At 48.2% G+C, this 24,807-nt stretch overlaps 1 protein-coding gene across 2 annotated transcripts in view; it reads left to right on the top strand.

The window, feature by feature from the left end:
* The window catches only part of ZNF407 (zinc finger protein 407), a 377,771-nt gene extending 363,440 nt beyond the window's left edge, over window positions 1-14,331 (top strand). For both annotated transcript variants that reach the window (XM_019715496.2, XM_074339832.1), the window contains exon 9: window positions 11,850-14,331. In XM_019715496.2, the coding sequence (XP_019571055.2) occupies window positions 11,850-13,177 (1,328 nt within the window). In that variant the 3' untranslated portion in view covers window positions 13,178-14,331. The remainder of the gene's footprint in view (window positions 1-11,849) is intronic.
* Window positions 14,332-24,807: the final 10,476 nt, after the last annotated feature.

Raw genomic sequence — 24,807 nt, 5'->3', positions numbered from 1 at the left:
CTAGAGCCGTGTAGAATGAATCTATTTTGTTTCTACGTGATAGAAACAAATATCTGAAGGCTTAAAACATTTTTTATGCATTTCCAAGTCCCTAATTATTTTTGTTTCTCTCCTCTGTATTCATGACTGTTTGTCAGTGTTTCTCTTAAAACGTGGATCCCAAACCTACCCGTCACCCTGTGTAGTCGACCGCGTGCCATCCCCCTGTCACCTTTCCTTCCGAGCTCTGCGTGTGGTGATGCAGCCACAGCACTGAGCTGACCGTACAGGCAGTTACCACCTGGGAGTCCTTCTGTCCAGCTGCTGTGAGCAACCTTTGTTCTTTACTCCAAATTGCAAGATTTTAGATGTGTTCACATTAAGTGTAATTTTGTTACATTTGCAGTATACTTCAACTATTTTAATTGTACAAGATTATTCTACATCTTCACATGTATTAGTTGCATTACATACCAGTTTCACATGATATTGCCTGAATTATGATGCATTTCACTTCAAACACTGATAACACGACCTCACATTTGTTGAGCCCTTGCTGTGTGTCAGGTACAGTGAGTGTTAAGCATTTTACATGGACTGTGTCACTCTTCGAGACCATAATTCTTGTAACTCCTATTTCATAGATTAAGATTCCAAGATATGAGGAATTCAGGTAACTGTCTAGAACTATGGATGGTCTGAGATTTTCCCAACTTGCAAACTAGTAAGTTACTCCGCCACGTTCATGGACGCTGGCAGAAGACACAAGATTCCTGGGTCAGAGACAAAGGGCATTATTACTCACAGCAGTAATAGCAATAGTAGCAATAACAGTAACTGGAGGGTCCGCATCTGCCCTGGGTCCTCAAATCCCGACTCGCACTGGTGACTTGAAGAGACTCTGTGACATCTGCACACACAGCCTCAGGAGAGCCATCTGAACTCGGGGCAGGGAGCTGACCAGTCCTTTGCCCAGAGGGATACTTGTTTGTATGGTACTGGGCAATAAATAAATCTGCCCTTTGCTCTAGAAGCATCCTTAAAAAGGTAATCTAAGATAAAGGCAGTCAGTGCCTCTGCTCACCAGCTGGGCGGGAGTACAAGAGGTCACGGGGATTCTCTTCCGACTGTGGCTTGCTCAGACGGCAGTGGCAGGAGTCCAGTCCAGGCATCCGACTGCACGGTTCACACTCCTTCTCTTTATTGGAAGGATCTTAAAGGTGATCCAACCCTTCCAGCCCTTCCCTTTATTCTCTAGTGAACATCTGTATAAAAGAAGGTTCTTGTCCTCTTTTTAAAGCAGTATTCATTGAGGCCTACTGTGTGCCACGCGTTGGAGAAGCATGGGAATAATTTCGTTCCAGAAGCACACGGGCTAGTGGAAAAGATGGGCATTTTGTGAACAATTATAATTCAGTGTGTCAGAGGTATTTACAAAGGGCTCTGAGAGTATCTACTTAATTTCTTTGTAAAACCTGAAGTGACTTTCAAATTAAAGAAAGTACAACTTGAAAAGATATAAGTACCTAATTTCCTGTGGATGAGTTTTAATATGGTTGCCTTAGAACTTTGATATTAATGTCATGTTTATTGAGAAACTAATAGGTCATAAATGTGACAAACCACATTTAGGGAACCTGAAAATTCTAGTAGCCGTCATGCTCCTAATTTTCACAGTGGGTATCTATTCTAAGTCCGTTACTAAGTGAAATGTGTCCTTGCCTTTCTCTACCGCATACTGACTCGTCCTCGGGACTGTCAATGGTGTGACCTTACTTTGCATCGTGAGAACTCTTACTGACGCACAGAAACCATAGGAGCGCCACATACATAGTCGAGGAGATCTTATCTGATGTTCTAGGGAGAGAGAAGAACTGGACTGGAATGGAAACACTGAACCTCGGAGGTTTTAGAGCTGTTACAATTCCTTCAATAGCACACACCTTAAAAACTTTGACAGCTGTTAAAGAATTAACAAGTGTCGCTCAAGCATTGGGTGTCCTCAGTTTTATTGCTGCTGTACAGCGCTAGCCTGGGTCCAGGTGAGAGGCCTGGCGGGGCTTCTGTTCAGGGGGCACCTGGTGAACCCCATGGAGAGCAGAGACCATCCATCGTCTCTCACTTGAAACCCACACTACCAGCCCTAATATAGGGTCACTTCATGAAATCACCAGGTGCAGCTCCTGGTGTAGGAGTCGTGCGTTCGTTCTTGATTGGCTTTGCCTCCTCAAGCATCAAGACGAAGCATTTGTTGATCCACAGAGAAGCATGTTGGCAAAGGGAAGGAAGATGCCTCCGCTTCTGTCATAAGTGAGCTTGGGGAGCCTGCCTTCTTCTGCTTCTTGTCCCAGGAGCTCCACCCACGCCAAGCATGCAGCTTTGTTTGAGTGACTCTAGAAGGTTCCAGGGCAAGAGGTGGCCCAGCAAAACACATCCTGAGCTCTTCTTTCCTAAGCCTGTTGATGGTGATTTCAAGTGGGCACCAGTTGTGTGTCCATATGAACCTGGGCATTGCTGTTTAATGTCACCGTGCTTCTTATGGGGGCTCCTGAGTTTTGATTACATGTGGTGGTTTGAATTTTCAACTTGTTCAAGTCCCCATTCCCCATACAAAACACTCAGGCGGGGGTTCCACGCAGTGTATGTCTATTACCTGGCACCATAATACGACTGTCTGGGGGTTCCGCGTGGTGTGAGTCTATTACCTGAATCCACAATCTGATTGTCTGGGGGTTCCATGTGGTGTGTGTCTATTACCTGACACCACAGTATGACTGTTTTCTTGTGTGCTTCTTGTGGAGTGACACCTGCATCTGGGTATGCAGCGCTGCAAATCGGGCTGGCAGCACATGCTGGTCATGTGTGCCCGCCCATCTGAGAGCAGCACCAGACTCTTAGCACAGGGTTTTAGTGGAAAAGCAAAGTAGTGCTGCCCAGTTAACAAAGCCTTTCAACTCCTTAGCTACTAATAGCCACTTTAGAGAAATCGTTTCCCAGTTTTCCCCTGACACAGCCCAGTGGACTCGTGTGATGCCGTGCTTAGCCATGTCCCCCGACCATATTATCACCTCACTAGACCTTGTGCCCCATTTTCAAACGTTCACCATGGTGATTTGCTCGAGCACACACACGGCATGCATCGCCATGCAGACACAGACCCCTTTGAAGTCAGTCACGTATCTCCCTGCTGTCACCTGGGGACAGCTCTGTCCACTCAGGTGTGCATTTCCACACGTCCCCTCTGGGCTGACCTGGCCAGGTGTGTGCCGGGGAAACTGCTCAGTTACCCTCTGTCTCATAAACCTGAGGTTTCAATTGCTGGCATTTCACTCAGCGTTTTAATTTGTGAGTTTGTTTTTATTCATTCCGCTCATTTCAAAGCAAGAGTTCAAGCCTCCAATTTGTCTTCTGTTTGGTATTTTTTACCAGTTTTGAACTTCACTTTACCCGGTATATAGACAGATATTCGGCAATTTTACCCTAGGACGCTAACTTAGGCGTTTAGAAAGAAAGCAGATTGTAGTATTCACTGGTTCCACAGGAAACGCAGTACTGGTTTTCGCCTTGACCACAGCCCTGCTGCTGCCTGGGCTCTGCCCTCATGTGCAGAGAGGCGGGGGGGCCCGGCCGTAGACCAGGACACACTGGACACTGTCCCTGAGTCAGCGTCTCTGTGGATCTGAGGGACAATCAATGACCGCCGCTTGCTCGGACTTCCACAACTCAGTCCGAACGTTCTGAGTTGCCTCGGTTTACCCTGCTTGTTCTAGAAGTTCTCCGAGCTTGGTGGGTGGGCTTTCAGTGCTGGAGCCTCCTCAGCACTTGGTGGCTGCACCCAGGTGACGAGTGGCCTCCGGCACCATCTCCAAGTGCTGTCACTTCCCAGACTGCAGGATGCCTGCTGTCTGCGGAGCCTCATGGCGAGCCTGACCTTGCCGTCCCGTCCACACGGCGCCCAGGGCGCCCTCACACACAGCCGCCTGCCAGGAAGATGGCCGCGCTCTGCCCAGAGCGCAGTCCCGGTGTCATGTGTGGAGAAGCTCCGCATTGTTCTGCGTGTGCTGCAGCAGCTGCCGCATTCGGCTGTGAGCAGATGTTAGGCCTCCGAAAGCTTGGCTGATAATTAAAATACTAACAGTGAGCGTTTTACCCCAGCTGCGGGTTCTGTTTACTGTAAATTTGGTTTTAATGGTGCCTCTGTGCGCTTACGAGGAGTGCTTTGCTCTCTGCCTTCATACAGAAGTGTCTGCAATGAAGACAAATGTCTGTTTCCTCTCGTTTCCTCAGGAAAGCTAGGAAGATGCTGCAATCCACAGGAAATCTGAACATACTACAAAAATGAGCCTGATCTTTCTATAGGGTTGGCCAGGAAAACAAAAGGAGGCGAGTTTAACCTGCCTGTTCGCCCCTCGAGTCAGCCTTGTTGCAGGCGCGCCCTGCTAACGACTGGCCTTATTTGCATGATGTTACTTTTTAAAGTGTAAGTGTACAACTTTTGAACAATAGGCCTTGTCGCCTAAGGTTGTGTTATCTGTATTAAAGGTTTTATAGACTGTCGGAGGACATTTAGGAAAGGTCGCCGGGCTCCCTAATTTCTAGATTCTGTAACACAGAAGTGAGTGAATGTCCTGCAGTCAGGCGCAGGTGGTCTTCCCGTCAGGGACTGGGCCGCGTTTGTCTGGAATCCTCGATGGCCTCAGGGAGCCCCCCCCCCGGGGCCCTGGGCTCCTGAGTGCAGGAGTGTGGCCCCACGTCACCTGTGACGTGAGGGCCAGGTCCCCAGGGCCGCCCACTCCCTGGGAAGTGGATGTCCTAGAAGGGGGCAGGGAAGCATCTGCGGGGGCTGCCCTCAACACCCCCGTGTACAGAGCCAAGCGCAGAGTATCTGGACCCCTGCCAGCCCCTCCCTCACTGTGTCCCAGGCAGGACCCAAGGCTTGGAGCACTTTCTGCTAGTAAATCAACTGGCTGTTTGTAGGACGTGCTCCTCATGAGACAATGACAAGATCAGAGCACTTTACAGTCCGACTCCAGAGTCCCGTTCCGTCACATGTGCCCGCGGCCTCTGCGGCAGCTCAGACACAGTTCACAGGCCGTCCCCTTAGCTCCCTCCCACCAGCAGTCAGGATGGCCTGCGGAGACTCTTCCCAGCTTCCTGAGTGAGATTTGTGTGCATGGCTCCCAATACTGTTAGGTCTTCATGCACGGAAATGAGAACGTATACCTGAGGGTCTGATATAACACAAATTTCTCAGGGTTTGTGACTTTAAAGGTAAAATATTGTCTTTTATTCTTTGTCACTCTTCAGTGCCCATGGAAATAGTGAGGCCCATGGAGACTACTCATGGTAGAGTTGGAAACCTGGCCAATCACGTATTTCCAACTTGAGAGAAAATTTATTCTTGGTTTTCTCTGAATGTCTTAGAATTTCTTTCAGGGATTTAGATGATTATCTTCGATCACTAGCAATCTAATGGTAACTGAGAAAAAAAAGGATTAAAACTTTTGTTACCTAGTTTGTGTCTAATCTTACTGGCAGTATTCAGTAAAAATTCGTGGTGTATCATATAAAATTGTGTATTTGAACTTACGTAATAGAGCCTCTCAGAAATGAGGTGGACTTCAGTTATTTCACAGAAAAATAAGTTTTCTCATCTCTTCTTGCAAAATAATGGCTTTCATGAAATCGAGACAGAGCAGACTTTTACCGTAACTCTTCATCATGCACCTTTTGAGTGTTTGTTTGTGGTACAAAGCAGGTAGCAACCAAAAAGCCTTTCAGGTGTGGGTGTTACGTTGTGATGCACTGACGCATGCTAGGCCAGCTCAGCGCAGCTTAGCTTTCAGAACGCCCCCAACAGCTCTGTGCTCTGAAACAGCTCTCAGCTAGTGGAGCTGTCATTCAGCAAGCATGCCGAAGACAAAAACTAATTTCAATTTTGTATCTCCAATAACCTAAATATTTCTAATTGTGTGTGAATTTTATTAACACTGACCAGAATGCATTTCTAATCCTTTGAAAATAATAGAAAATAGGGTACTGATCATCCTTTGTTTTCTCAAAAAAAAACAAACAAAAAAAAAAACAAAGTGATGGCAAAATTGTCATTTTGGAATGGGGATACAAGAGCGAGAGGTTACTATAACCTGTGTTGCAATTATAGACCAGGTTGGAAGTCCCTCTGCGATCCACTTATTGGTGGTTTCCTTCAGGACCGTGAGGCGTGCAGAGCGTTCTGTGTGGGGTGTTCTCCCTCACGTGCCAGTGAACATGGAAGGAACTCACCTCCCACACCCAGTGGGAGCCTGTTAGGGGCAACCTGCAGCATAGCAGGTAATTATTATTGTCCAAAAAGTGAATACATTATAGAGCAATTATGGTTATCGATTTGACTGGCTACACTATTGGTGACTGCTGTTGCAAGAATAATTTATTTCTTGCTTTGAAATTTCTAGAAGGTTATATTTCATTGATTTTAATTTGTCATTTTTCCTGCTTTACGTGAGAAATGTATAAGCTTTTGTGACATTAAAATATGGCTCTAATTTATTAGCATAATCTCTTAATATTGTTTCATTTTAATAGACATTAAGTATGATTTCTTAACATTCTTGTTAAAATTACATCTTAAAATTGAAGTCAAGAAAAATTAAATGTGGATTAAGAATCACAATGTCATATGTGCTCCAAATTTTTGTATGAAAAGAACTACTTTTTTAACTGCATCATATTCGAGGTGCTTTAATTATGACAATAAGCCAACCTAGTTGCCTTTTTACACTCAGTGCCCTCCCAAAATATAAAATCTGAACCACACATGGTGTCTGAGGCGTAACCTAACACTGTGTAAATATGTAATATCGTTTCAGGAGAAGCTTAGAAATTTGTAATAAATGCTGCCCGGTAGCAACAAAGTGGCTTACGCAGGATATTAGCGCAAGCAAGCAGGCGTCTCACCCACACAAGGCTTTTTCATGCCATCTTTATCTGCTACGCGATGCATGAAATCTACTTTCAGTTTTAGAACTGCGAACAACCTTTGACCCCTTGAGTGGAGATACAATGTGACCTTTCTATTGTCATCGGCTTTCATTCTCCTGAAAATTCTATGAATTTTTATTACAATTTTTTTTTTTTTAAACCAAGCTGATGCTTCAACAAATTACTTGACGCAGATGAGATGAAGTTGTTGAAGGGGTTTAGATAAGTTTTACAGCCCGCGCGCGCCACCGAGGACGCTGGGCCCGGGTGTCCTGCAATGTCACCCGGCAGTAACTGCTGAGCCTACTATTGGATAAATACATCATTTTATGGAACATTGATTGTTCTATAAACCCAATGGAGTATTATGCTCTATGATCAAACCATTTAGATTGTGTGTAGAGCACAGAAAATGCCATATTCAGGATGGTACTAAAAGTGCCATTTGTGTATTTTATGGATGTCATTACAGGGGAAACTTCTCTCTGTAGGCCCTGTTTACTGCAAAATTTTTTAGTCTGTAATGACATTTTTCATTCACAACGTATGCCTTCAAGAGAGGGGGCCCTTGTTTTATTTGTTTCATTCGAGTTTACTGCACAAATTCTGTACATTTTAATTAAATGTAAGCTTAACAAAAGCATAAGGTATTTATTCTTTGGGAAAAAATGATGACAGTAAGGAAAGAATAACACACACACAAAAAGGAAGCAGTCAGGTACTAAACCCTATTTGTAGCTTCCCAGAAGCACAGCAGACAGAGCCATTAGCACGGTTTTGGGGAGTCGGGTCCCGTCTGCAGCTTAACCCCTGTGCTCCTGCAGGGCAGAGTTTGTGATTTTCAGCTCTAGAGATGTTCTCTTCGAAAAGGACAAATATGAAGAAACTGAGCTCCATAATGATCTTCGGGAGAAGTGAGCCTAATTAGGAATCATTTCCCCGAAAACAAATTCTCAACCCTCAAAAAAGCCCTTCTCGTTTCTACTAAGTGGTAAATGTTCAATGCATTTAGCTCCGAGAGGGGAGTATAATAAAAATATCTCTGTGCTCATGGAAGCAAATGAGCAGGGAGTCAGAATTTCATAAACAGGCACGAGGCTGCATTTTAACTTCATTTGCACCTTCTACACAAAGCCGCTTATTGTCCTGTTGGAAACAGATCCAGAAAAGGCTGCTTTAGATACGCTGTCTGATTAGCTACTGTTACTGTACTGAAACCTGACATTGCCTTTGAAGGGTGTAAAGTGCAATACAAATATTATGTTGGGCCTCCGTGCTCCATTAAAGACGTGTGCAATTTTGGAGCTATCATGGTGACTAAGCAGGTAAGGATAAAACCTGTACAAAGTTCCTCTTTTCCAGATACCACATCCATCGGCCCATTTGCATTGCTGAGCGTTACAGTTCATATTTACTGGGAAGACCTCAAAAATTGAAGTTGATGTGCCCAGTAAATTCTTGGTCATAGCCCAGTTGGAATTTAAAGTTACAGTAGAGATTCACATTAGTTTAAATGACACTTGAACTTCTACATAGCTCAACATTAATTCATTATGGTCGAAATGGAAGAATCTTCAGTGGGTGAATCTTTTTCAATCTGATTGAGGCTGTTACATTTTATAGGTGCTATTTTTCAAAGCAGTACTGACAGCACTCGAAGTTATTAAATTGCTGAATCCAAAGCTGGACCTGCACTCGCATTTATGATCCGTGATGGAGCCGCGAGGCTCCCGGGCTGAGGTTAAGATGTTGGTGTGTGAGGCTTCATCACACCCCGTAGTGACAGCAGTATTTACCCATGTAGTTTACTTTAATGGTCTGGAAGTGGCTTAACCCACCTCTGGATTCAAATAAATTCAGGAAGTAGTTCTGAATAGCATAATTATCAGTGCTGCGAGGGATTCAGAGGATGATTCTACACCCGAGAGGTTTTCTGTCCACTTGCAGACAAAAAGAGGGACTGCTTAGACTCGGCAGGGAGCATTTCTTTCCGAGACCACCTATGAATAGGATATTTGTCCTTTCCCAACCACGGTGGTTTCTCCTGCCTTTTCATGTAAAGGCAGTGTGTTCTCTTCTGTAATTAATTAGGGAGCGGGATGATTTGAAGGCTGCCTTCTTTACGTTTGTGTCCATATTGCTTTCCTTTTCTTTTCATACTCTAAATTAGACTGAAAATGACCTTGAAATTCAATCAAGTTCAGGGCGTAAGGAAGACAGACTGGACAGAAACAAGCTGGATCACGTTCAGAGTGTAATGAAAGTGAGCGGAATGCCACGTCCCGGGTGGAGAAGTCAAGGGTGGGGAGAAGTTGCCAGCATAGCAGAGGGAGCCCAGCAAGTGCAGCAGGGAAAAGGCCGGGGTCCAGCAGGTGGCAGCCCGACAGGGAAGGCATCGCCCCTGGCAGCTAAACGCAGGCACGTGCGGAGGTGGGAACATTGTGGTTACCAGGCTCCATAGGGAGCCCTTTCTGACCTCTCCAAGGAGAGAGTGCAGGCACCATGAGAGCTGCGAAGATAACCATGAGATTAGGTTCAAGCACCTACAGGTTCAGCCCTTTTGCTGGGATCCCTGCACTTTCACCTAATCTCCTGATTCTACTGAACGTCAGTCTTCCTGAGGGTGTGTGTTTCTTTTGTAAAACAGGAGAAGGGGGCAGTGGGAGATCTCTACAGCGGGCACAGCCCAGGCAGGTCGGGGTAAAGCTCTGGACTGACTCCCATAAACCTCTGTAGGCTCACAGGCCCTCTGGAAAGCCTGCAGGGCCTGAGGGCAGGCGTGCACGCTGCTCGGGGGCATCTACCACCAAGCACCCACTACAGGTGTTGAGCCAACGAAGCATATAAGAGAGCTAGCTGGTGGCCGGCTTTAGTGGTCCCCAGTTCTCCACCTTGCTAGGAGGGTGAGCGAGAGAGAACAGAGGTGTACTGTGGGTAGGTCGGTCGGTCATTCAGCGACACTCCTCGACATCCTGGCCCCTTCTCGGGGAAGCTTTGATTCACCGTAAAGATGTGATGGCTTACGTCCACCTGGTTGGCGAGGCCAAGGCCAGGCCTGGTCCACCGCCACCTCTGCCCAGCCCCACGCAGTGTCCTCTGGTCATGAGATTCAGCTGTCACTGAATGTGTAGACGGAGGGGCTGCTGGAGGCCGTCCCAGTTGACCTCACAGGTCTTTTCCTGACCTAAGAGTCTGTAACTTCATAATCTTTCCAAGACTCGTGCTAAAAGAGTTCTCTGAGAAAGAATGAATGTTAGTTGGTGGTAGTCTTTGTTTTAAAAAGTGGATTACTTACACAATTTACTTTCTCACTGGGAAGCAGAGCCTCAGAGGCTGAAAATCCACCCTGAGAACTCAGCTCTGAGCCCCTCCCGTGCCGGTCCTGCAGCACACACCAGCAAGTGCCACCAATCCAGGGACCCTCTGCGCCCTTGCCCCTTCCAAGTGGGTGGCTCCCTCTGCTGACCAGTGAAGGAGGATGCAGTGGGGTGACCCCTGTTATCCTGATTGTTGAGCAAGTGGGTGCAGAACATGAAACGTCGCAGCAGCGTATGTACGGTGGGCCAGGAGCTGGCATTTTTAACACTTACCATGGGACTCCGACTCTGGGACCGTTGTCTGTATTCTGGGTATGAACCCAGCCCTGTCCTGTCGCAGATGTCACTTAGCCACTCTGTGCTCCCTGCCTGCGGATGCCTAAGCCCCTGCAGGGAAGGCCGTGCTGTGGTCTGTGCTGAAAGAAATGCTTCCTTACGGAGCGACACCAACGTGGGAAACCAGATCATCTTACTGTTAAGGGATGCCAGCAACAAATAATCTAATAATTCTTAATCCTTTTCTTTCCTTTGTAAGGTTAAAGTCACTTTTTTACAAATGTGAGAGTAAAGTGGAATATTTCAAACATGTAGTTGCCATTGAGATGTGGAAATACTAGAGATCGTTTATAGATCATTCTCGTGTAGGAGGGAAGGAGGCGATGATAAGAAAACTGACAGAAAACTTGGGATGTAAAAATGAAAACAGCAACTCTGTTCAGAGTTGGTCCCTTTTTCCATGAAAATAAAGATTATAATTTTCAGTCATATTTTACCCTGTCACCTTATTAAACAGGCATCAGCTGTCACAGATGATTCTGGGGGAGACGGGCCCCCTTGCCACAGCTGGCATGTCCGCCCTGCCTTATGTGGCCTTTGCCCTCTGCCCTCTGCCGCCTCTCCGGCCTCCAGCCCCTTGATCATGGTTCTGCTGCAAGAACCTCCTTTCCGTAATACAGAGGACAGCTCTGGTCTCCAGCCCCTGACAACTGTAAGATGGGCTGGAAGCCCTTAGGCCCCCACGTTCACTGCCTGAATCGTGGAGGACGCTCAGTGAGTACTGGGGCCTCCCCCCCTTGCAGCTGTGTTTATCAACGGCATAGTTTTAACAGTTCACATGCAAGGCCTTTATTCTTTTGGTTGAATAAACAAATACACCATAGCTAATATTTGGACATTAAAAAAAGATTTCCCTTTGGGTTAGAAGATAAGCTACTGACTGTGTACTGATCTTACTTACCCCCAGTGACTGAATGTCTTACTAGAAACGGCAACAATTGAGGGGAGCAACTAGATTTCTTCCCCAGGAACTGGAAGAGCAAAGAGTGGCTGATCAGAGTTGTATTGGGACAGTCACAGCAGGAGCGTGTGAGACGCCCAGTAACGTCATGGCTCCTTTGGCTCTTGGCAGAGGCGCGCCTGTCAGGGCCGTGAGCACCGCCAGCCTCTGAGCGCCTGGCTCGGGCTTCACAGTGATGTTTCTGTTGAGGTTTGAAAGCATCTGCGGAAGAACTGTCTTACTTTTAGGCCTCAAACCCATTTTTCTAGGCTCTAACTGGTCCCTGTCTCCCATAGGCATTGTTTCCAAGTCCTACGAGTGCCGTTTGAAGGGCCAAGGAGCCACGTTCGTGGAGACAGACAGCCCCTTCACCGCGGCCGCGCTGCCCGACGAGTCTCCTGTGAAAGAAAGGCCGCTGCGGAGCCGGCGGGCAGCGGTGGCCGAGCAGGTCCAGCAGGTCATCATCATCCAGGGCTACGACGGGGACTTCGCGCTCGACGCCTCCGTGGAGGAGACGGCGGCCGCCACGCTGCAGACACTGGCCCTGGCAGGCCAGGTGGCCCGGGTGGTACACATCACAGAAGACGGGCAGGTCATTGCGGCGAGCCCCGGCGGGGCGCACCTGGGCGGCGGGGCGCCGGGGCCGGTCCTGCCCGAGCAGTTGGCGGAGGGCACCACCCAGGTGGTGGTGGTGGGGAGCTCGGTGGAAAGCCCCGGCATGGCCGAGCCCCTCAGCCCAGGTGGCACTGTGCTGCAGCAGGGGTCCAAGCAGGAGATTCTAGACCTCAGCGAGGCTGGCATCCCCCAGCCCGACGCGGCCTCCGCCCTGGATGCCCTGCTGTGTGCCGTCACCGAGTTGGGCGGCGCAGAAGGCAGGCCTGGGCCTGATGATAAAGGCAGGGCCGGCCCCAAAGATGTGCTGGTCCAGCTGCCCAGTCAAGAGGCGTCCCTCGCTGCCACCCAGCCCGATGCCCCTGAGATCCATGTGTTCCAGGACACTGAGGAGAGCCCGGCCTCCATGGAACCTGTGGAGGTGCTGACCCAGGTGGTCCGGCCCTCGGCCGTGATCGCCTCGCAGGAGCGTGCCCAGGTGGCTTTCAGGAAGGTGGTCCAGGGGGTCCTCCAGTTGGCAGTCTGCGACTCAGCTGCGGCAGGCCAGCTCATGAAGGAGGGCGTCACCCAGGTCATTGTGAATGAGGAGGGCACCGTCCACATGCTGGGCAGAGAAGGCTCACAGATCCTCATGCAGGAGGCTGAGGCCCACGGGCAGCACGTGGCGCTGGCCGAGCCCGATGGGGAGATTTCCCAGATCATCGTCACGGAGCAGCTAGTCCAGGCAATGGTCCAGGAGTCCGCTGGCAGCTTCCCCGAGGGCACGACCCATTATATTGTGACCGAACTGCCCCCAGGGGTGCAGGAAGAGACGGCCATGTACTCTCACACCGTGATAGAGACGGCCGACTCACAGGACACACTGCAGGCCGGGGCCGCGCTCAGTGCAGAGGCCGTGGTCCCCAATGGAACCGAACAGTTGACAAGTATGGTCATTTACACCCAAGAGGGCTCCCCGGCAGCCACAATAATTCAGAGCCAAAGAGAGAGTCACGAACTCCAAGAAGCCTGAGGCAGGAATCTTTGTGCTCAGCACAGAGCAGCTGTGGAAAGATCCAGCACACGTGGGCACCAGGTCCCCTGAGCAGCTGTGACAGCGGTGGCTTGGAGGACCACCCAACACGCTCTCTTGGCAAGGGTCACACCGATGCTTAGAAGCACATGCAGTCCAGGGACGCACTCACAGAGGGGACCCCGTGCCCAGTGCCACCAGCAGGGTCAGGGGATGGCGACGGAGGCAGGGCCCTCACAGGCCAGTGTTCTGGCTCTTTTGCTAACAGTCTTTCCCTCTGTTGTAACCATTGTGCTGAGGAGAATCTGAGTTTTCTTTTCTGAGTTTTTTTTCCCCCTAGAAATGTTTTCCCATTTCAGTTATCAAAGGACTGTGCCCTCATGGTGGAAATGTAAGAACCATGTACCTTGCGGCTTGAGACGTATCTCCTCTTGCAGTCCAGCATGTAGCTGTTTACAATTTTTATTATCTGTTTGGTTAAAAATTGCAGCTACAAATATTACCACCTTGAAGTAATCCACCCCTGCTCATTTTTTGAAAATGTCAGGATCCCAGTGTCCCCAGACCAAAGGAAGCCCGTCCATTCATCTCACGCGTCTGTGTCCTCTTCAGACGTGGCAGGTGCATTCCTAGCTCCAGTTGCGTTCCGCTTAAAGGAAACCTTCTCAAGCCCATGGTTAGGAAAAGCCTTCAAGTTTATATCCCATTAAAGTATACTTTGGTTAAGACAACCTGATGCTTCTAATTTTAACTTAGTTTCATACAATAAAGTCTATATATGAAACATGCACTCTGGAAAATACTGTTCATATCAATATTTCGCTTTTTATAACAAACGTTTGTTCGTATCACTATCACTTTGCAGGATTGGTTTGTAAGTGATGTCAGTGTGAGCGACTAACGCTAACTGAGCATTAGGAACAGAATGCCACACGCCTGCGGCCCTGGCCCTGGCCCTCGCCCTGACCGGCGGCTGGGTTTAGTCGTGGCTCACTGCAACTGTGGAATGCAAGTTCATGTTCCAGTAATTTGTTTCCCGATACAATTGCTCTTCTTCCTTTCTGAAATTGTAAAATAATCCCCTCTTGCCAGCGTACAGGTTGTTTTTGTTCTGTTTCTATTTTCTTTGAAATAAAATGAGAGCATTGAAAGAGCATGATGACGTTTGACTTCCAGCAAGCAGCCCACCAGTGGGCAGCTGCAGACACAAAAGACACCTCACTCTCCTGTGTGACGTGGGCTGCTCCCCACCCACTTGCAGAGTCCACTGGCTTCTCACCGACAAGCCTGCGGCCTGGTGTGGTTTTCGGAGTGTTTGGCACATGACCCAGATACAGTCTGGTGGCAATAACGCATTCTGTCATGGTTAGTATCTGAAAACTGTGAAGAATACACATGACAGAAAAGGAAGAGAAAATGGTAGCTTTTTCCTTTTTGGTTGACAAAACAGTGCCGTTTAGAGCATCTTCCTGAATGGACAATGTGAGCGTGAGGCTCGTGGAAAAGCCGAGCCCACTGCCAGGCCCCTAACCTCGTCCTCGTAGCTCAGAGTCCCTCGCATCCTGGGCCACCTCCCTTTAGACAGCTATCCCTCCCCAAAAAACCGAAAGGTAGAATTTCCAGTTTCACACTGAGGTTCATAATTAGCTGAGTATGACTTGCTCGTGGGCCTTAAAAATGGCAGAGCGGTTCAGTTCTTCTGAAACACTGTCTGCAGCAAACAGTGACAGGATCCACTCCCGTTTGTTATCAGGATAAAGGTGACCTTTACAAAGTGATGCCCCCGCCAAGCTTCTCGTATGTGTTTAAAAAAAAGGAGGGGGTGAGGTTTTTTGGTGGAAATACTTCTTGTTGCCCTCCCCCCGTTAGCTGTAGCCCGCGACCTGGGCTCGGCTGCTAATTCCTGACTGTGCTCAGCCCTGTACGGCTAACCTTTCTGCCGCAGTCCAGGCTGTTGACACTGACACGCTGCAGTTTACCGTTTGTGATTTATTTAGGATAAATATGTCTCAGGTGGCATTTAATCCTTCATAAAACCAGTGTAGCCTGCAGTGTCAAACCAGCAATCACGGTGTATGCACGATGAAAAGAGCAGGCCTTTGCATAAAAAAATTGTGCAGAAGGTGTTGCGAGGCTCAGAAGGATTGCAAAGGATTCTGTGGGCTATTGTATCCTGTAATTATCGATGGAGCTAGGTTAATGTTACCTGTCTTTTCTCTCTCATTACACGACTACTGGAATGTACGGGAGTCGAAGAAGCACATACACACAAGCATGTCTCAGAATAATGAGGCGTGGCCCGTTTCATGATCAGGGCACACTTACTGCAGTATGTTTTGTCTGTAAAGAAGACGTGAGCCGTTTATAGCTCTCCGTGAAGTTTTTGCTGGAGAACGCAACAGAACCTTAAAGAAGTAAAAACAAAGCAAATGAAATACCTACGTGGAGGCTGTAATCCAGAAAGGCCACCCTGGTGTTAAGCTGCAGCCAATGAAATGGCTGTGCCTCAAGGACGCTTGCTGTGCAAGGGAGACCTGACCGCTGCCCAAGTCAGTAAGGGGAACACGGCTCAGATGGCAGCGGCCACGACCCAAGGTGGCCAGTGCTCGCCGCAGATGGCTGAGAGGTACAGAGAGCAGTTTCCATGTAAAGGAAGTTTGAGCCCCATGAGATCACTTTAAGGGAGCGCTGTCACTCAGGCCTCCTCAGGGATGGAGAGTTGCAGCAGAGGGAGGAAGGAGGTGCCAAAATGTGGCCCACCACTGCACAAACACAGGCCAACAAACCGCACCACCCGAGAGATGCAAACCACATCCTTTATGCTACTTGGTTTGCTTCCAAGACCAAGTAAAAGTGCTCGCTTCTGTCAGTGTGGCACTGAAAGTATGTCAGCTCAACCCAGAGATGTGGACCCAAACTCCTGAGAGACACATGGGAAGGATCTTTGGAGGGTCTTGACTCAGTCATGTAATAAACCTCAGTGCAGACCCATGGCAGTCCAGGCCAGCCCAGACTCACCTGTCGGGTCACAGTGAGGACCCATCGGGGCCCAGGCCAGCCCAGACTCACCTGTCGGGTCACAGTGAGGACCCATCGGGGCCCAGGACAGCCCAGACTCACCTGTCGGGTCACAGTGAGGACCCGTCGGGGCCCAGGCCGGGCCACACTCACCTGTTGGGTCACAGTGAGGACCCATCGGGGCCCAGGCCGGGCCACACTCACCTGTTGGGTCACAGTGAGGACCCATCGGGGCCCAGGCCAGCCCACACTCAGGCCAAACTCCACAGCTCCAACTGTCCACTCCCTCTAAGAAGCTAGAGCCCCTCTGCCCTCAGCAGAGCATCTAGGACCAGTGGAGGGCATTCATATTTCTCAAGTCCAGCAAACTTTGTTTTCCTGGACGTAACAATAAAATAATGGCACATAGAAAGAACCAGTTTAGAATCTTAACCCAGAGTTGGTTTGAGGAAGAGAATTAGGGAACAAGAAAGGTCATTTGCTTAGCAAACCAAAGAAAAAAGAGCTGTACGTTTTCACTTATTTTACTGTTTAATATTAGCCCATAATTTAAGAGAGCGCTCGGCTCACTATAGCAACCTCCTCCTGTTCCATCTTGTTGAAGAATACAATTCGTTTTCTTCTCCTCTAGGGTGATATCATTTTACATGAAGAAAAAAGTTAGCTCAGATGGCAGTTATACGTTTCGGAAGCACCTTCTAATCAGGGATTGGTGATTCATTATTAGCTTCAGCGGGCGATCCATCTGACATGTAAGGGGAAAAAATTAGCAGCTGTCACTGCATGATGAGTTAATTTCCTGATAGGCCTGACACTGAAAAGCCATTTGGAGACATGGCAATGGCTGATGAGAAAACCTGGTGCTGCTTTATAATTGGAGATAAAGAAAGGGCAGAGGAACAGGCCGGAGGACGGGCCCCACGAATCCACAAGTGGGGGACTATTTGAGTCTGGTGTCTGGCGTGGTGTGCGGGCCAGGCCTCCCCTCACAGGTGCGTCGCTGTGTCGAGGCCCAACCTTCTGCCCTCACCCCATGCCTTTCGTGTACACGCGTGCGCCCTGCGAGGCTGGAGACTGACAGAGGAGCCTGACATTTTCACGGGAAGGTGAGAGCATGATGTTCTCCTTTAGATAGTCCCCTTGGCAATTTTCATAATTGGAGTCGAGGCTTTCAATCGTGGGATAATGTTTTGTCACCATAAAAAAGTAACCCCATGAAATAAATATTGTGGAAACTCAGGAGGAAGATGCAAAGAGGATGGGAGTGTTTTCCTCTCTAACAGGGGAGGCTGCAGGTGGCTGAGGCACAGGTGAGGGGAGGTCACCTGGCTTCCTGCATGTCCGGCTCTTAAATTGCTCCTTCCAAGGGATTCCGTTTCCAGCCCAACAAGTTGGACAAAACTATTTTTTTTTTTTTTTTTTTTAGTATCTAGAGATGGAAATGTGAAACAGAGAGCTTGAAGTATAAACCGATTTGCCAGTGTTCCTGGGGGGCTCACATGGTCGTCATGGGCGGGGTACTTGATGAAGACTTCCGGTGTGGAATTGAGAATTGGGTCAGGACCTCGTGTACCCTCTGTTCATTCAGCCAGCCGCAGACTGACCCTGGTGAAGACAAAGGCTGTGCCTGCTAGATCAGGTAAGTCACACAACCACTGTGGCCAGCCTTGGATGCTGGATCTGAAACATCAGTGAAGCAGAGGCCTCTAGAGGAATCTTGATCTTGACAAATAAGCATGATATGAAGGACCCTGTCCCCTCAAAACTCCTGTGGCCCACAGCCCAGCACAGGATTCTGGGCTCTGTCCTCACAGTTGGGTTCAAAGTACATACTGTCACCAACAGGCCCAGGAGAGGCCTGGCCGAGAGAGGGCAGTCACCTGTGCGAGCACATGGTCACCAAGACCTGTTACCAGAATTAAATCCATCATAGCTCTCAGTCAAAGAATCATTTACTTATTCCATGGCCCTGGTTTCCAAAACTTTTTAATAAATTTCTTTTTAAAATGACCTAATTTCAACATCGTAAAATTTATAATTTACAACGAGGATAAACAGAGCATGTGGCCCAATCCACTGTCAGTGCCATTTTCACTGCTTTCTAGAATATCTTATGTTACTCTTCAAATAACTTTTTTAAGTAGAGGGATAAAAACCATGCACAGTAAAGGCTTGTTTTTCAGTTTCCAGACTGGGTTCTGGTTTAGAGATGAAGAGCTCCGTGAAGGCTTCTCCTGGGCTGCCAGCAGCTCCAGTGGCTGCGTGTGTCACCGGGTGTGGGGAGGGATTCCGTTAGCAGGGCTTCCATGACCTTTGTCCTCAAGCACTGCTGCACCCCAAAACCTCGGCACATCCAGAGCCATCATGACCTATCTGAAAATGAGGCCGGGATCCAGACAGCAGTGCCACGCCCTGGCTTGGTCCTGCTGTTGTTTAAGAAGATGGCGGATGTTGTGACATCAGAGCTACCATGCATGGCCCATTACAGGACACATTACAGGACATGGATTTACAACCCGTAACTAAGAACCATACCGTGAATCGCTTTCCTGGTAATGCTGGCAAATTCACAGACACTCAACAAGCTACGGTTGTCCCCCAGTTTAGAAGGCCCTGCGTGATGGGTGTGGGCTCTGGCTGCACACAAGTGATGTTAACGATGGGGTGTGGGAGGTCTCCCCTCAGCTCCAGCATGGGTTTCTGGATAGGGTTGGAAGTGAGGGTGCCCCGCTGTGGGCTGCCCTGCGCCCTTCCCGGCATCTGCACCGCTCAGCCCGGCTCCATTTCCCAGGCGGAGGCTGCATTTACTTTACGCGCTCAGTGACCAGCACAGCTTGGGACATAGTGGGTTCTCAGCAAATTGTTTCAAAGGAATAGAAAATGCATGACTTTTCAATTTTTCATCATTTCTTCTGGGTTTCTTCTTCACCTTCCTTTCTGCTTTTTAGGCATAATTTTCTCAAATACCGAAAATCTTTGGCTGGAATTGAGCAGTAAATGCATCGTGAACCTGTTTCTTATTGGTCAGGTTGGTTCAGTACACATTTCTCCACCTTCTGCCAGACATGTCTTGGTGAGAAGAGTTGTAAGACCAAACTTTGTGGCAAACACTGAACCAAGTTTACGTACAATGGGCCATACACGTTAAGGGGACTTTCCGAGCTTTTTATCAACAGAAATAGATGGCCGAAGTTTTCCTCTTCATTCATAATTATGAATCTTGAGGGAAGCGTACGTTGTGTGCTGTGTTCTTTTGGGGTGAAGTGAGCTCTGTGTGCTTATTCCTGAGGTCCTGGGCCGTGCCATTTGTCCTGCCCGTTGTTCCTTCCTTGACGTGCTGTGGAAAGAAACCCGGGGGGTCTTGGTGTCCGTAATGATCATGACTTGTTCTTTCCTGGAAAGAGAACTCTGACCCGAGCAGGAAATGAGGTGAAGGACCCCAAGGAGCAGCAGGCGTCGGCTGAGTCCAGACAGTGCGCTCACTCGGACAGGCCGCTGTGTGGCCTGCTGGTCGGTGCTGAGGCACAGACCAGAGGCCTGCTCTTGTCCCAGAATGAAACCGGCTCACTCAGTGGCTGTGACGACAGAAACGGGCATCACTCTTCAAGACGGAGCAAGGAAGGGGGTGGCGAGAGTCCATGTGGAACAGAGGTGAGAGCAAAGTAGTGGGGGTGGAGGGCCAGCACAAGCGTGAACCAGGGCGCGGGCCCCACTGTCGGCCGGCTCAGAGGCCAGGTTCAGCCTCAGGCCCCGGGACGGCCCAGGGGCTCAGACCACGTCCCCGTGTCACATGGGCGATCAGGCAGGCCGCCACGAAGGTAAAAAAGGCCTCAGGCCTGTTTCATCCGGTTTCTAAATGTGAGAGTTAAAGCCCAGGTGACGCCGGCCCAGTTCAGCCCAGGCCTTTGTTGAGTGACTTCTGGGTAAATTCTCTCAGTTCTATGAATATCTTACCTCAGTCGTAATCCTCACACAACCTGTCACACTTACCTCGGTCATAATCCTGACAACCTGATACATAAGCTGTCCCTGTCCATGAGCTCTCTTTCAAATTTTTAAATAAAGACATACATAAGTAGAGGTTCTAGTATATTCTTTCTGTACCCAATGGATCTTCTCCACCCCACTCAGGTGACCCCCACTAGAGCACCCTCGTCAGGCAACTGTAGCTGAGGCACTGGCAGGGGTTCCGTTGCATGGGGTTCTGTGAGGTGACGAGACAGCCTGGACTTCTTGGCTTCATGTGTGTCTGCTCTCCTGACCCCATACACATCCCTCTGGTCTCCCCGCTGCCCCCACGATACCCATTCAGCGCCCTTTACACCTTCGCAGCTGATGCAAGGACTGAACACTGTATGTTTTCCCTACCCCAAACCCACAAAAAAGCCAAGGAGTAAAAAGGTGTATCCCACAAAGAGAAAGAGAATGAGAGAGGCGGCAAGAGTGGAGATCCAAATAGGATTTGGGGAAGCTGAAAGGCATTGGGGGAGTGGTGCTGTGGAGCAACATAGAGAAAGCAGCCCCCCCACCCCTCCCATCATCCCACCACCCCATCCCGGTGCTTGCAGAGGGTGGTCCCAACCACGAAGGGGCCAACTTATGTTCTGGAACCGTGAGAAGCCCAGGCATCGGTGCCACAGCCCGGTGCGGGTGGGGCTGGGGCTGAAACAGGTCCCTCCTTCGACCTGACCTCTTCAGCCATGCAGGTAACCCTCCCCCACTTCCTAATCCAAGAGACAACTGGAAGCTTTTTCCTCTGGAGAAAGGCTATGGAGCTGGGGACACAGCAAAGAATTGGGGACACCATGTATAAATGGGATTAGGAGCAATTCTGTGTACTGAGTGACACCCACCTCCACAGTCTCCCCCTTACTGGGCTGCAGTACATGTCCCCTGGTAGAAGACAGGAGGAGTCTTTTCTGGAGAGACTGAACCACTCTAGAGAGAAAATCTCCATAGACAGAAATTCGAGGATTTCCCACTGAAAGGGCTGACTGCTGTCGGATCACTCTGGCTGTTGAACAAATTCAGAGATGGCTCACAGAGGAAGACACTTCACATTCAGTCCTGTACTCTTTAGGTTGGAAGACCCATCCACCCACAACTGCCACAAACAAAACCAACAATTTTAGAAGCCAAAGCACTGAGAAAACTGAAGACAGAAGCCCAACACCACTTTGCCCATGAGTGCCGCTGACCACCATCGTGATGGATGAAACCTCCTCCTCGTGTAGTTCTCATCTCCTGGTAATGATTCATCCCTTTCCCAGGGACAGCATACACATTTTCTTCCCTTCTTCTCCCTCTTTTACGCCTTCAAATTAAGTTGTGCAAATAGACTAAAGATGGCAGAGTATGTCAGTGAAAACATTTGGGACATGAAGAGTCTACGGGTGGCTTCTGGCCATTCCTGACTATTTAAATATATATTATAAAAGTTATTTGGTATGCAATAGTATGCAATTTAGTCTCTTTGCTCAGATAACTAAACATAGCCAACGTGGTTATTATACAGCTAATGGTAGGAATTATCATCAGTCCTTTTGAAGCAACTGACTCAATTACTTTCCAATAGCGCACGTGTGTGTGTGTGTGTCTGTGCGTGTGTGTTTCCAATGCATACATCAGAAACTGGGGAAACAAAATGCTTTCATTCTATGGACTCGGGACCAAAAACTCTCTGTTTGGGCATCGTGCTCTGTGGTCAGTGAGTTGGCAATTTCCCGATGATGTCAGGCATCTCTGGGGTCACCCGTGGGCAGACGGGCATGGCCCAGACGCCAGCTCTCCAGCCAAGCATGCAAGTCAGACAGGAATAGATTCAATGCACTTGGCATCTTGGATTGGAGGAAAGTATCCCCTTTTTATAAAACACAGATCTATCCACCTCATATCATCATTGACCACATTTACTTATTTGTAAAACGTGCAGACAACTATAGCTATTTGAACAGTAGAGCAGAGGACCTGTGCTTTAAGCTGCTGGTCCCCCCACGGCTGTTCCCTCCTTCTGCTCACAAGGCTTTTGTCTGCTACTGTCTCCTGACCCAGGACCCTGCAGTGAGGGGTCGTAGGCTTCTGCACAGCAAGAGCAGCTTCCGACTGCTTTCTCTAAGCTTCTCTCGCACAATGGCGGGGGGTGCCCTGTGTCCCAGGCCCCTGGGCTCAGCCCTCTCTCCACCCAAACACCCAGCTGGAAACTGCAAAACAACAGGTAACTGTTTCCTCACTTCTTTCCCTCTGTCATCTCTCTACGCCCAACCTTGTGGAGGGATCCCTGCTAGTTTGCCATTTAGGCAAGAAATGGCTGTTGCAATTTGCTGACACTCAGATTGACATGTCAATTTGAGACACTGTCTATTAACTCTCCTGTTAGGACACAGAACGATGTAGTACTCTCATCTTAGCCACCCCCACCTGCTTATCCTCCCAGCTTAATTATAATGCAATTTTTATGAAACTCGTTTTCAGTGTGACTCTTATGACTACGTAAATGTTGTTCACTGTTAAAGCATGTGATTTTTCTTTCTTATATACTTGTTTACCTTTTTCTGGCATTGATATTACCTCACTGTTTTTATCAGTTTAGATTTTTGTATATGCTGTCACTCATTCTTTCCAAAATATCCAAATCTTCTTAACATATTTTCCATACAAATGAATTATCAGGTCATTATCAGTTCTTTTTTCTTAGAGCCCTCCCTTTACCTGCTTTAATAAGCATCACCCTGGAAATTCCCTTTGTTGATCAAATTTTGTGCCTGAATCCCAAGACTAATATATCTTCTGTAAGAGCATATCTTTCAGTAACTTCATGAAAAAGGGTACGTGAGAGGCAAATCTTTGAAGAGACTGGGTATGTGACAATGTCTTTATTCTACCATTATACTTGATTGATAGTTTAGCTGGATATAGAATTCTTCTTTGATAATAAAATATTCCCTTAGGAGTTTGAAGATACTCCTTTTTTGACTTCTAGTACCCAGGATTGTTTTTAGAAGTCTGATGCCATTTTGATTTCCTTTGTGTCATCTCTTCTATTTTTCTCTTTGGAAACTTTTAATATTGCCTATTATGGGGTTCTAAAATTTCATGTTGGTTAGGTGTGGGTCCTTTTCATTCATTTTGCTGGATAATGGGTCCTTTTAAGCTGGAAACTTGTATCGCCCATTGTGGTAAATTTTCTTGAATTCTATGATAATTTACGTCTTTCTGTTTCCCCCATTTTCTTCTTCTACACTTTTTCCTAGTCAGTTGTGGGTCTTCTATACTGATGCTTTATTTTATTTATTTATTTATTTTTGTATCTCCTATACTCAATTTCTTTGTCTTTTGGTCCTACTTTCTGAGAAGTTTTCTTGACGTCATCTTCCAATTCTTCAATGAATTTTTTTAAATGGTGTATATTTCGTTTAAGTTCCTGGGACCCCCATTAAATGGCACCATGTTTTCTCAGTGCTTAAGGCAAAACCTACAGGACATCCTCTTCCTTCAAACTCATCCTGCTGACTCAGGCTTCAAATCCCAAACAGTCCTCTTCTTAGGTCTCCACAAGCACCACCTGGTCCCAGCTACCATTTTTTGTTTGAACTACTGCAACAGCCTCTCTTGCTTCTATTTTTTTCCCATAATCCAGGATGAACTTTTACAAAAATTACTCAGAGCATGTCACCTCTTCTCTGCGTTAGTTATTTATTGCTGCATAACAAATTACCCCCAAATTTTGTGGCTTAAAACAACAAATATTTATCCTCTTGCAGTTGCTGTGGGTCAGGAATTCTGGAGCATCTTAAGTTGGTGTTCCTAACTTAGGGTCTTTGATGAGCTTGAGGTCAAGGTGTCGTCAGGGGGTGCCATCACTGGAAGGCTTCACTGAGGTTCCACTCCACTTTCTAAGATGGTGCACTTGCCTGGCTCACCACGTGGACCTGCTGCAGGCTACTTGGACATCTTCACGACAGGGCAGCATCTGTCCCCAGAGAACATGATCCAGGAGAGAGGCCAAGGCTGCAATGTCTTTTATGACCTGCCCTTACAAGTCATGCACCATCACTTCTGCCTTATTCTATTTGTTGGGAGTGACTCACCACGTCCACTCAAGGAGAGGGGAATTTGGATCCACCTTCTAGAAGGAATGTCAAAGAATTAGTGGCCATGTTCCAAAGCACTCCACCACCCTCTTTAGAAGCCTGGGGTCCGTGCCTACCTCCTGGCCCAAGACATTCTATCTGCTTCCCAAACACGCCACACACCAAACTCACTGAGCATCCTTACCCCCTGGTTCTTGAAGGGTCCCTCAGCAGGGCCAGTTCCTCTTTGTCACTCAGTCTCAGCCCCACATTCCGTCCTTCTTACTGCGAGGCCTTTCCTGACTGTGGACTATAAAATAGCCTCCTTGTCTATGAGTGTCAGGAAAAAACTTGCCCCTTGTTGCTGGTCAGCTATGTGTTCATCCTGGACCAAGCTCCTGGAGATCAGGCCGCTCACGCCCCATCACCACCAGGCTCCAGGCTGTGAGTGAACATGGCCAGAAGTGGATTGGAAAGGCGCTTCCAGGATTGTCACGAGTTACCGTGTCAATCTGAAATACAGCGACATGGAAAACTGACATC

The sequence above is a fragment of the Rhinolophus sinicus genome, linkage group LG09, assembly GCF_036562045.2.
Source record: "Rhinolophus sinicus isolate RSC01 linkage group LG09, ASM3656204v1, whole genome shotgun sequence".
NCBI classification, from domain to species: domain Eukaryota; kingdom Metazoa; phylum Chordata; class Mammalia; order Chiroptera; family Rhinolophidae; genus Rhinolophus; species Rhinolophus sinicus.
This window is presented reverse-complemented; position numbering and strand designations above follow the sequence as displayed.